Source organism: Pollicipes pollicipes, unplaced genomic scaffold (genome assembly GCF_011947565.3).
Source record: "Pollicipes pollicipes isolate AB1234 unplaced genomic scaffold, Ppol_2.1 Scaffold_6686;HRSCAF=7923_pilon_pilon_pilon, whole genome shotgun sequence".
NCBI classification, from domain to species: Eukaryota; Metazoa; Arthropoda; class Thecostraca; order Pollicipedomorpha; family Pollicipedidae; genus Pollicipes; species Pollicipes pollicipes.
This window is the reverse complement of record NW_023596921.1, coordinates 42,821,582-42,834,679: the sequence shown is the minus strand read 5'-3', so window position 1 is coordinate 42,834,679 and position 13,098 is coordinate 42,821,582. Positions and strand designations below refer to the sequence as shown.

The window sequence follows — 13,098 nt, the reverse complement described above, 5'->3', positions numbered from 1 at the left end:
GGTCCTGGGGGTAATTCTCGACATATTTCTGTTCTCTACAGGCGACGACACCAAATGCCATGACAACCAGGTTGACAAGAAGTACAACATCGGTGACGTCTGGAGCTCCCCATTCTCTGGCTGTAAACAGAGCCACTGCATCAAGGACAACGGCGTTCTTTACATCGACCGATTCCAGTAAGCGTGAAATGCAGTCATCAATCATTAGCTGGAAGTCGGGACCTAGACAGACGTCACCGTGCAATTATTGTTGCCTAAATTAACCCACTGGACCTGCTATTCAACATGCTACTCACACTGGGCATGTCTTTCAAAGTTTATGTCATTTTCACCACTCAGACTAGGTGAAGTCCACAGCAGTGATGGAAACCAGCTGTATGTTTTATGCTTCCATTTGTTGACGCTTCTAATCATGCGTGTTGCTGAGTACTTAATGGCCCTGGTCCTTCGGGTTCTGGAATCAACGCACTTACTTTACAGGTGTCCGTCGGTAAGAAAGCAAGTGGACTTCAAGAAGCTAAAGGCCAACAATCTGTTCTGCCGCGAGGCTCGGGGAGACAGGAGGAAGGAGTTCCCCGACTGCTGTGCCCGCCTTGTCTGTAAACACTACGTGGACGGGAAGCTTGTGCCGCTGCCGGCGCACAAATATCCCCTGCTCTAGTCAGCGATGGAATGGAACTACAGTTGCTCGAATGAGAACCAAAGACGTCTAAATATTCGTCCGTGTGTGCACATTTGATGCGACCGAATGTTGCTATTGCTGCGCGGGCTTTCAGTGCAAGTCATGTGATATTGGCGCAATGACAATTTAGATGGTTTTTGTGCATGCACGTACCACTTTGTTACTACTGAGCGCTGTTTTTGTACTGCACCAATCTGATGCTCAGGTAAATATACTTTTGAGGGTTGATGTGGGAACTGTTGAGACATCTTGGCAAATCATTCTCCATAATGTCGTCGTTCATGGCAGTGCCATGATCGTCCGGACAACGAGGAAGTGTTCAGGGGCCGTTTCCCCAGTCAGATATTATTTTACCAATATTCTTCCTTGGAAACGCAGTGAAATTCAATTCCAGACTGAGGCGTGAATACACGTGAGATATATCACTTTTGAGCCTGAAGCCTGGAACAAAAGACAGAAAAATCACACAGTTGGGTCCTCCCGAGTATGACAGACTAGCAGCATTAGCTACCTGGGCAGCGCGGTTTCCATCGATCCATCGTGGTTTCTGTTCACGCAATACTCAGGGCAAGGTAGTTCGACCGGTATGGACGCACATATCACAGAGGTTTTGACAGCCACACTCTTTCAGTTTGAGTTCTGAAACCCGATTATTTTCCTAAATTTCACCTTTACTAGGTTCACCATATAGCTTCCGGAGGCATTCAGGACCAATCACGGGGTGTTCAAAGCGAATGTTCTGTCCCCGGTTCTTCGACGACACCTGGTAGATGTTTGCCTGATGTGCGTTAGTTCAGCGGAGGTGGGCAAAGTTAGGCAAAAAGTTAAATTTCACTAAAAGCTTTCTGTGAAGCAGATATATGAAACTGCTGCAAACCTAATGAAAGGAAAAGTTTTTTCGTTTATCAGTTACTTTTTTAAAACCGACATGATTGGTATCCCCTTAAACCTTTTGAAATGGCCAAAATAGAGCTGGACCTTTGGTACCCGTCGGCATTTAGTTGAACTGCGCCCGGCGACAACAAATGGTCTGATGAGCGTCAGTGACAAACGCGCGATCCGTGCCTCGCTTTTTGGCATGCATCATGATCATGATCATGTGATGTATAGTTGCTCTGGGATGTAGCTCACCATTCTCACCGCACATTCCCAGCACTTGCCACTGCTTTTTGTGGGCGTGGGGAGGGTCAAAACAGGTTATGAGAGCAACGTTCCCTGTGTTAACCACCGCATGTTTTCACCGTATCTGATTTCTCCCCTTATTACTGTTGAATGTGCCGTCGAAATCTTTAGTACAGGCCAGTGCATCGCTGCGTGGTCAGAGCATCGTGAACCATTTCAGTGTATTGACCTCGCAGCACTAAACGCGCACATTTCCCCCCAGTTTTTTAGTATTATTTTTCGATCATGCACTCGAGTTTTAAAAGTGTCCGCAAACGTTCCTTGCACACCCGCCTGCTTGTGACGTAGGTCGTCGTTATCATGTCATCAGGTTCTTGTGATAGCTTCAGATCTACGGCTTTCTCCGACTTGTCGTTCGCACTAATTCCTCTTTGTACCGCAGAACTTTGCAGGTTTAGCCATGTTCTCAGTCCGTCCTTTTTTCTACGGCATCTGCTATCTCATTATCGAATCACTGGCATCGATTCTTGACGGCATATCCAAGCGTTTGGTGATTGCTGTATGCTCATGCTGCGTCTTTGTATCTGGTACGTAACTGGCCGCACTAACCGTACCCACTGGGCACTTGGCACAGTCACTTTTTCGGGTGTGGTGTAAACAATGACTCTGCTTCCCAGGGCTGGTCGGGCACGTATTTTTCACTGGAGTTTGGTCTGATCAGGCATGAACGTCCCAGTAAATGTTTATGGTAATCCCGGTTGCGCCGTCGTGTCATCGCGATATCTGGAACAACATGAGGCATATGGTTCACTGCGGAGTGTTCAAAAGCAGTCGTTCTTTATATCACGCAATTCTGAAGTTCTCAGCCATATGCCCATTCATTCCTATTAGAGGGTTTTCGGCTGGACCTTTTCAGTCATGCTCTCACTTGTACAGGTCATTGACAATGACTCTGAGTACGACAGTATCCGCGTGCGTTTAACAGCTAAGGATGCTAAAATCGTGCAACTTCTTCCGAGTCCTCCGCGACAAAAACAAGCGCGTTAGCTCACCGTCTGTTGTGGGTGGGTCTAGTTTCATTCAAGTCATTGCTGAGTGGCCACAATACATCTCAGGGGCAGTTTCCCAGCCATGGAGTGCGGACGGTAGCAAACCAATGCGTACTCAAAATATTTTTTGATCTTCTATTGCATGGGATGAAATAGCCCTGGTAGTGCAATGCTAAGGCAAGCCACGTCCTGTTCTCAGAACACGGCTAGTCATTCAGACCCCCTTTTACAGAAAAAAATTCGAGGCAGCTGAGATATGTCTGCAATCGTCGCCAGATTTGAAATTGTCCCCGCTTCGGTGCTGTAAGATCTGATCCTAGTTTACTTAACACCCTTTTACTTTACAGTTAGCCGAGTGCCCATCGTTGCGACCTTTCCAACGGCATCAGGCATTGCTAACTAAAGGATGTACACAGTTGATTTTCACGACCACCTTCAACATGCTATCCTACATCTGATGTGTCGATGTCATTTGCGTAAGTCGGCATACCATAAATAGAGACCCCAACTTCCCCGGCACTCCCACCACACAATCAGAAAGCTTCTTTTTGCGGGTTTGCAGATCGACTTGCTTTGCCTTCATTATCAAACCTCGGTTTCACCCACGTTTAGGTGAATGGCAACCGTATGGACCGAAAAGCGAACTTGCTGGTACGTGACACGCCTACACCACAGACCGGCCCCTAAGGGGCGGAGATCCAGGTGTGTTATATCGCTGGCGTCGAATCATCGTGTCGCGATTCATATGCGCGCTTTGGTTCATAAATGTGCGTGAATTCCAAAATTCAGCCAATCTCTACTGCAGCTGCAAGTGCTGTAATGTGCGATGAGAATGGCCAGGCACGTCCCAGAGTTACTACACATCACATTATCATGAGGATGACGCATCACGCGTTTATCATCAGAGCTCATCAGACCATTCGGTGCCACCGGGCGCGGTTCGACCAAATGCCGCCGGATACCCATTGTCCAGCTCTTTTTCTGCCCTTTCAACAGGTTTAAGGGATTTCAATCCTGTAGACCTTATAATGTAGCGGACTACCGAAGAAAATGTGTCTTCCGCTAACTTTTCAGTGGTTTCACAGATTTACTTTACTGATAACCTTTAGCCAAAGACGATTGCTGGGCTATTTTGCTCACCTCTGCTTTTAGCATGACATCAAGTCGACAACTAAGTACCCAAACTACTCCCATTCTTATTCTTGAAGCTACCATGTGTAGTTCACACGTTCATTTATCGCCTGCATTGATCATATTTGATTTAGTGAGCTGTTGTATAACTCACATCTACCGGGTGTCGTCGATCAACCGAAGATGGAGCACACGTTTTGAATAGCCCGTGATTGGTCCGTACATTCCTTCCAAGGCTATATTGGCGGGTCAGGTAAATTTTGTATTCACAAATATATTGCATTTCAGGATATAAGCAGTAGGACTGCAGTTAAAAAAAACATCTGTGATGTATATTTTTATACTCGTCACACTACCCTGCGCTGAGTATAACGTGACCAGCAGCGATGATGGATTGACGAAAACTGCACTGCCTAAGTTGTTGCAAGTCTGCCCCACTCGGGAGGAAACGATAGATTGTTTTGCATCTGTTTGTTACAGATCTCAGTCAGGTCGAAAAATCGCATGTTTCAGGTTTACCCGCGCTTCAACCCTAAATTTGATTCCACCACGTTTCGACCAAAGAATGAGGGTTAAATTCTATCTGACTGATAACATCTCTCACAAAAGTTTCATCGGTGTACGGATGGTCATAACGCTGTTATGGTTGACAAGATCACGAAAAATGATTTGTCCAGGCGTCTCAACAGGTCACATCAGTTCAGGTTGACAGATATATTTACCCGAGCATCAGGTTGGTGATGAACAAAAAAGACGACCAACAAATAAAAAAATATACTTAGGTGCACAAAAACCATATAAATAGACAATACACCACTATCACAAGACTCGCACTGAAAGCCCGAAAGAAGCGATAGGAACATTCGGATGCACCAAAGGTGCACACACGGACGAATATTCAGACGTCTTTGGTTCACACTCAAGCAAATGCAGTTTCATCCCAGCCCTGACTAGAGCAGGGGATATTTGTGCGCCGGCAGCGGCACAAGCTTGCCGTCCACGTGGTGTTTACAGACAAGACGGGCACAGCAGTCGGGAAACTCCTTCCTCCTGTCTCCCCGAGCCTCGCGGCAGAACAGGTTGTCGGCCTTCAGCTTCTTAAAGTCCACCTGCTTTCTCACCGACGGGCACCTGTAAAGTGATTGCGTTAATTATAAAACCCGATAGGCCAGGGGCGTCAACAAACCCTCAACGCACATGGTTTGAAACGTCAGCAAATACGAATATAAATCATACAAAGCCTGGTTTACATTACCTTCTTGCGGATTTCACCTAGTCTGGGTATTGGAGATGATAGAGCTTTTGAAAAGCATGTCCGGTGGGTTTATATTGGTAACAAGAATTGCACGGTGGCAGGTGGCCAGGTCCCGACCTCGAACTGTTAATTGGTGACTGCATTTAACACTCACTGGAATCTGTCAATGTAAAGAACGCCGTCGTTCTTGACGCAGTGACTCTGTTTACAGCCAGAGAATGGGGAGCTCCAAACATCACCGATGTCGTACTTCTTGTCAACCTGGTTGTCATGACATGTAGTGTCGTCACCTGTAGAGAACAAATGTAATTAGAGATTTACCCCAGGATCTCGCTACTAAACATAGAGCACACATAGTTAAGCTTTGCAGGTGGTTTGTTCATAAAAAGACACTTTGCTGTCATGCTTGCGAACTGACTGGGAGAACAGGCCAGCGATGTAAATTGGCTTTTTAAAGTCACCATGACATTATTTCAAATAGTATTCTTACCTCTGCCAACCGGGAAACGAAGGTATCTCGGGTACTGTGCACAGCACAGCTGCACACAAACAACAGCGATGACTAGCAGTTTCCCCATATTGCTGACTGAAAGTCTTGCACTGCGGCTGACCAGAGTCCACTCTCGTCTGCTGTCTGGTCGGGCCACCAAACGCTTCTGTATGCAGCCCCCAGCGGCCGGCTAGTTATATATGCGGCACCGGACCGTGACGTCACGGTGCACAGGACCGGTCGTGATCAGCACAGTTTTCCTGGAGGAGATCCTCCCGAGAGACGCTGTTCTAGCACGTGTCTGACGCTCGGCTTTTGGGGGCCTTCACCGTGACGCACCTATTTGAGGTCGGACCGGGATGGGATCTGGTGTAAAGGCCGGCTGCTCCGCAATGCTACAAACGGCTGAGAAAGCCCGATGGGTGGCTGACAGAAACAAGCAGGGATGGGCGAAAAGTGCTTTCCCAACCGTTTTCCAAATCCAAAAGGCTGGAATGTTAGCATTCCGCTCGGACATACCTAATGCCGCCGATACTTTCCTCCGCTCATGGCCCCCGCGGTACAAGCACGTTTTGGGTAGCTGCCAACAGACCGTTAAGCTATGACCGAAACAAATAGATCTGTTTCTAGGACTCAACCCTGAAGTCAATCGGCCGCAAGCCGTTTAGCATCAGGTTCGAACCCATCATGCCGGAAAGCCTGGAGCTGAGAGGCTGAGGAGGTTTCTTGCTGATAGCAAAAAAAAAAAAAAATGCTGTGCTTTTCCTAGCTGCATGCACCAGAAGGACATTTGATGGTGTTTGTGCTGAATGCCTTAAACATTGCAATTTGAACCCGATGATACCGATACCTGGTCCTGCATATTGCAATGCGTGCAAGAGGACTGGCACAATATACCACAACCAATAAAGCACAGCGTCTGTTTTCGACGCCGGCATTATGTGTTGGATGTCCTGACGTCCTGGACCCCAGGGACCTGAGCAGGTCTCACTTCGACAGCAGTGCCACAGTCTCACATCTCAACACGCTATCAAAAACCCACCGACCTCATGTATTTCCAGCATCATTGCTGACAGTGCTAGTGCAACACACTCGCCTCTCACACAGCATTCGCCCACATACCCTGCCTCTCGTGCTTTTCACGTGCGTCCAGACAAGGTGAGGTCCCACTGGCGCCGGACTTCTCATCGTTGAATGCGGTGTCGGGGAACGCCGTTGCGGAATCCTCGTGATGCTGTCCAAAGATCGAACATGTGGAATATTTCCGAAGGAAGTGCCAATGCATTTTGTGTTATGCACTAAGCCTCAGAGGAGACAAGCTCGTCCCACGGGAACGCGATGTCCCATGCACTTGCAGCGGCGCTTTGCGGTGTGGCGCTGCACAGACCATGCATTAATAACGGACTGACCGATTCAATGAGACAGCTACATGCACTCCGCTCCGGGGATTTACTTGGCCGCGCAGACGGTGGCTTACTGGGCCGGTGAACGTGACAGGAGCTGTTGGCTGCTGCCCGTGACGTCAGGATGATGACGTCACGCGTTGAGGCCCGACTCGGAGCAATTGGCAAATCGTGATCAGTGACGGTACAGTTGCGTGCATTTTTGAGGCAAATATAGATGCAGATGTGGGAAGACCTGAAGAGATGACACTCATTTGAAATTTGTCATCTGGTGATAAGCGGTTATTAGATGTAGCCTAGCCTATAGATGTAGCCTAGCCTATAGATGTAGCCTATAGCCTAGATGTGGCCTATAAGCGGTAGCCTTGATGTGAACTGTCCCAGAAGACTAACGTTCCTTCTTGGGAGCATAAGATGAGCGGACGCCAACGACCACTCGCAATCCAGTGGTAAAAAAAATGGGTCTACAATAGTCTGTATCATTCCTGATCCCGAATTTACGTTCAGAACATCTGAGTTATCAGCATTATATTGTTTTTGCCGGAAGTGATCCGCGTAGAATTACACCGCGGCTGGATATATCTAAGCACATGAATAAACAGAGAGTTCAAATCAGCGACACCGCCGAGCTGGTGATGTGGGGCTGAGTTCTCCCTATGCCTGCCTGTTTTGTTTTAGCACCGTAGAAGGCTGTTGACAGATTTTTGAAACAAAAATCACCGTACGGCCATGGACGTTACGTAAGGTGGTAGTAAGGGGCCACGACAGGGAGAGAGAGTCGCATCACCTATTCCCCAACAGGAAAGTATCGACTACCTCCGTCAAGAGCAAAAATCTCAGAAAGGGAAATCGTTAAGCAAAAAACAAGAAAACAAAACAAAACAACTCAGGTGTGAGTAACTCGCTCGGTAAAATCATTAAAGGAAATATTTCGCATTGGAAGATATCAAAGCAAGGTTCATTTATGATGAAGCAAACTCACTTATATTTATTGGTGTAACTTTTTAGTGGAAAATACTGCCTTAAACAACACAATTCCCCAGTTTGTAAATATTTCCTTCAGTGCATTGTGGTTTGATTACGTCATCGTACCTTGCACAAGATTGACTGAGAGCCAATTGTATGGAAATGTGGAGCATATGCGAAAATCACGCTTAAGAATACCAGATATGAACGCCTCGACAATTAATTTGTATTTGCCTTGATCGTTGGATGGCTCATGGAATGCCAGGGTTTGAATAACGACACTATGTCGTCATGAATGGAACATGACAATAAAATACTCTCCCTCATATACATTTCCCCATTTTTGCGAGCGTGTAGCTCGAAAACTGCAGAGCCTCGGGTTTTAGGAAGGCACACCCGAGATTTCCTCGTTTTCAGGAGGAGTGTTGACCTAAACAAAAGACCATTCCAAACACTGTTCGTTGCCGGTAGTATCCAAGCGCGCGAAGACGTACCAATGGCAAGCGAGTATAATTATGTTGGCTACATCGGGGCGATGAACACTTCGTAGCCTTTAAATTTGGAACAAAAACATTACGAAAAGCGTTTTTGATGTAAGCTGTCTGGCATCAAACAAGGTTGTCCAAACCAATTTAAGCCATGGGAGTTTAAAGTGGTTGAGCATAATGTACGTGCAGGCTATCATTTTCCTCTGCCTGACTATAAGGTGCCAACAGGGTCTTTGTTACCAGGGTGATTATGTGGGATGTGGTTAAGGCTTCCAGCCTTGACCGAGGTCCCTCCCCAGCCATGTCCGCCTCCCAGATACCGGCATATGCATAACTGAGAAGTAAAAAATCACCCCGTTGTGGTCAATGCAATAGACCCATGCGGTCAAAGTTGGTCTACTGTGGCCCAGCTTCATCTGAACGCGGTTGTACTTTGCCATGAACAAAGGGTGGTCCAGACGCAGGAAATACGCGAGGGGTAGTGGATGCCTTTATAAGCCTTACAGAAATGACTGACGTCACTAGTAACTCAGTCGGCAAGAGACGTTTGTGGCCATTTTTAAGGCCCAAGTATTTGGTCGAAGAATTCAAACCCCTGAAAGACGTGAGCGGTTAGTGCTGCTAGGTAATGGTACCCAAAAACTCGTGATGCTGTGGGCATAGTGCGATACACTGGTCTGTATTAAAGGTTTGTTCGACAGTGCATGACACTACTAACAAAGGAATAATTCAGGAACGAACGAAGCAAGCGAAGAATGCCATAGGAAAAGTAGTTTTATATCCTTTTTCAAGCTTCCACGTCCCCCTAAAAATATGTAGTAAATGCCGTGAGTATGCGGTAGGAATGATTAGCTAAGTCCCAGAGCAACTTTACATCTTTCTCATTATCATGATAACATGTACGCATAGAACCAAGGCATAGATCTTGCGTTCGTCAACAAAGCCCATCAAACCATTTGGTGTCACCGGAGGAAGTCCGATCTAATGACGACGGCCACCAGCTGTCCCGCTGGATCATCACCCTTTGAAGAGAATGTTCCACCCTTACATTGGCGTTTTGAACTGAAATAGCCATCTCGGGGACATTTTGATACAGTTCACAGCCATGCCCTTTTTAAGACCAAAAACCCTCTGGTTCCTGAGTTACACGCCCGCAAAAGTGCAAAAAGGTTATTGGGAGACAACTTCAAAGTCACTTTGGCTTTGATGTCGTCATAGAAAAGTCATACGATTGCCGTCATACTACAGACTGCTTTCTGCTTAAGGTCAAAATAACATGGGCGCTGTTACGCTCGCAAGAGCGATGATGCGGCACGCATGATGCAATCCGCGGAGGGTGATTGGCTGTTAGTGAGATTTAATTGCTGAATGCGCGTCGCGAACGTAAGCGTGAGCACCTTCGGGATGTGCGGCACTCGTCGTCAACAGGGCATTTTTCCTTATTTCTAGACCATAGGTCAATGCTTTAAAAAGAAAACGTCACTGTCTGCAAAAAGTACAGGCACCGAAAAAACAACGGCACTCTCCCGAATGTTATAAAAAAGAAGACGCGACGGCAGGGTCTTCATTTTTTCTCCTGCTGGCGTTTTGTTTCTTCTTCCTCTGACGTATTTCGTACAGACAGCTCGGTTGGCGTCTTGTGTACCGGAGCAAAGAACCCTGCAGGGGTTTATGGGTTAGCAAGGCATTATAAAGCTAGGAAATATTACGGCAATTTTAGATCTAGTTTTACTACAAATTCAACACATACTATAGGGACAAATTTAAATCCTGAACGAAACACTGTGACTCAATTCTTGGAAATTATTGAATATTCTTGAGTTGTGTTACCATAAACCCCCGTTGGGACTTTGTTTTGAACGGAGGTCACGGTGAAATGCTGAGTTATAACCTGAAAACCTGTAGCGGATATTGCGAGAATGCCTGGAATTTGACAGCCCTGCGGGTTGCGCAAGTGTGGGATCACACTTAGTTGGCATTAGAGTGTGAATCAGGCACGTGAAATGGGTGTGATCACTGGTGGTGCGTGCCAGTGGCTTGTATTGATCTTGATGTGATGGGGAGTATGCGCGCGAGGTTTGTACTTCTGAGAGAGAACATTGTTTTAATATCTTTTGAGCCTAATGAATCCCGATAAAATGTGATACATTGATTTGCGTTTAAACACAAGGTAGTCTTGTCGGCAAACTGAAAGAAACACTAGCACCCATGCTGCAGGGGTGTTCAAAGGCAATTCGCTGCTTCATTACGAAGGAGCGAATTATGCGGTGAGTTATGCTGCGCATCTTCCCAACATTCTGAACCTATTGAAGCATATAACATGTAATTAATCCATTGCATGCCATAATATTAGCATCTCATGTAGGCAGTAGGGACAGGTCAGCACAGCTCATTAATGTACATGCTTGGTATCAGCTCACATGATACAGATTTGCAAAGTTCTCTTTCACTGAAGAATTATGAAAATATAGTGCTGTATTATTATAGATGCAAATACTTCTGTCTTAACAAATTTTGTATGCACGCAGGCAATACTTGTGAGTCATCATTGTCACAGTCGCTGCAACTTGCGTGAGATTCTGGGTGTTGAGAAAGGTAAAAAAGTATTGCTGTTGGGTTCTTGGATAGCATTTAATAATATTTTTATCACGAGCCTTGTGTGCACTGACAGCCTGATCACTTCGTTGCATCGTGCAAGGTCAGCAGGTTTGCAGTGTCATTTCACTATATGTAATACCTTTTTGTTATACATGTGTTATTACTTGTGTGAACAATAGTTTTGAGTGAAGCAGCCTAATAGCTGCAACATGTTGCGTGACTGTGGAAGCTTAAGACGTCTTTGCATCTTTGTCACTTATGTTTTGTAGATTCCCAAAACAGGCTGAGCAAGTTGATGTCACTATTGTTTGTGCGCTTTTCTAAAAGTGATTTGAACATCGCATCATTTGTTTTTGGTCAGTCATATGTCAGGTGCGGAGTTAATACAAGCATCCATACTTAACCCGTCTTGGAATTAATGTGAAAGCAGTAGGGATTTGCAGTGCAAAACCCGTATCATTGTTCATTATGCCATGTCACAGTACGACACTGAGGTAGCGCCATGATGACACTGTTGACCCGTGCCATTACACAATGTACCACATTGGTTGACTTCTCTCTGTCAAGCCTGTGAGACAATAATGTAAATCTGTGAGGAGTAGTGGACGCTCTCATCAGTATCAGAAACGTCGTACGCCACCAGTAGGTAAGTGGGCAAGAGACGTTTACGGCATCTTTTAAGCCTGGAGTGCATGATCGAAAAATGTGAACTCTAGAAAGACGTGGGCAGTTAATGTCACCGGGTCAATGCACTTAAATGCTTTGTGATGATGTGAGCATACTGTGATACACTGGTCTGCACTAAAGGTTTGCTCGACAGTACATCGCACTTCTACCAAAGGGATAGATCGGGACGATGGAAGCAGGCTGAGACTGTCACAGGAAAAACTTCTTCGCGTAGCCTTCTTCAAACTCCTGTGCTCCCACACCTCTCCCCCTCGCAAAAACAGCAACAGTAGCAAGTGCTGAGAATGTACGATAACAGTCATTAGCTAATCCCAGAGAAACTAGTCATCTCATTATCATGATAATCATATACTTATAGAACCCAGGGCATATATCTTGCGTTTGCCACAAAGCAACATCACGCCATTCGGTGTCACTGAACACTGTCCGATCAAATGACGACAGGCACCAACAGTCCAGCCGAATTATCGTCCTGAATGACGTTGAAAGATATCAATGATGTACATTTTCATAAAATAACGAATAGCCGAAAAAGTCTCATCTTGTGCTAGCTTTTTCAGTTTTACGAATTTACTTTACTGATAGCCTGTTGACTAACTTTGCCTACCTCTACCTTCAGCATCGCTCATGTCGACAGTTAAGTACGCAAACTTCCCAAATTTATGTTCTTGGAGCCACCTGAGCCGTTCATAAGTTTAAATATCACCTACAGGTGAACATTGCTGATGTAGTGAACCGTTCTCACAATTCATTTCAGTCATACATCGACCGGGTGGCGTCGAAAAGCCGGGACGGAATACACTCTTTTAACAGCCAGTGACTGGCCATGACACGTTTCCCAAAGTCATTCTGACAGGTCTGGTGAAAGTCAGATATATAAAAATCGTCGAATTTCAGAACGCAAGCTGCAGGAATGCGGCTGTAAAAACCTCAGTGATGTATGCTTTTGTATCGGTCACACTATCCTGTCCTGAGTATAACGTGACTCATAGCGACGATGCATTGATGAAAGTCTCACTGCCCAAATAGCTGCTACCAGTCTGTCACACAGAGGACGAAACGATTGTGTGATTTTTCCCGTTTTTGTTGCAGACCTTAGTCAGGGTATGAAAGTTGTGTATGTAAGATTTATATACGCTTCCATCAGGAACTTGATTCCACTGCGTTTTGAGTGCACAGTGCTGGTAAAAATGTATCGAACTGGTCAGAGCCCTCGCAAGCATTTCG

The 13,098-nt window shown here is 46.0% G+C and overlaps 2 protein-coding genes across 4 annotated transcripts in view; one reads left to right on the top strand and one right to left on the bottom strand.

Annotated features, from left to right (window-relative positions):
* The window catches only part of LOC119107576 (uncharacterized), a 93,446-nt gene extending 91,953 nt beyond the window's left edge, over positions 1-1,493 (top strand). Inside the window, exons 2-3 of one of the 3 annotated variants that reach the window (XM_037231068.1) lie at positions 42-177; positions 481-1,493. In XM_037231068.1, coding sequence (XP_037086963.1) covers positions 42-177; positions 481-661 — 317 coding nt within the window. In that variant the 3' untranslated portion in view covers positions 662-1,493. The remainder of the gene's footprint in view (positions 1-41; positions 178-480) is intronic. The other 2 variants (XM_037231067.1, XM_037231066.1) reach the window with 2 other exon arrangements.
* A 2,762-nt stretch (positions 1,494-4,255) lies between these two features.
* LOC119107579 (uncharacterized) lies at positions 4,256-5,881 on the bottom strand. Its single transcript, XM_037231072.1, has 3 exons — positions 5,730-5,881; positions 5,394-5,529; positions 4,256-5,115 (listed from the first exon to the last, which is right to left on the bottom strand). Exons 1-3 carry the CDS (start codon positions 5,815-5,817, stop codon positions 4,935-4,937), a joined length of 405 nt encoding a protein of 134 aa, XP_037086967.1. The 5' UTR covers positions 5,818-5,881; the 3' UTR covers positions 4,256-4,934.
* Positions 5,882-13,098: the final 7,217 nt, after the last annotated feature.

What these genes read in the sequence shown, in the direction of transcription:
- LOC119107579 (XM_037231072.1), bottom strand. Translation starts at nt 5,817, where the DNA reads ATGGGGAAACTGCTAGTCATCGCTGTTGTTTGTGTGCAGCTGTGCTGT. An exon ending in TCGTTTCCCGGTTGGCAGAG is followed by an intron (nt 5,530 to 5,729) that starts GTAAGAATACTA and finishes TGTTCTCTACAG; the next exon opens with GTGACGACACTACATGTCAT. An exon ending in CTTTACATTGACAGATTCCA is followed by an intron (nt 5,116 to 5,393) that starts GTGAGTGTTAAA and finishes ATCACTTTACAG; the next exon opens with GTGCCCGTCGGTGAGAAAGC.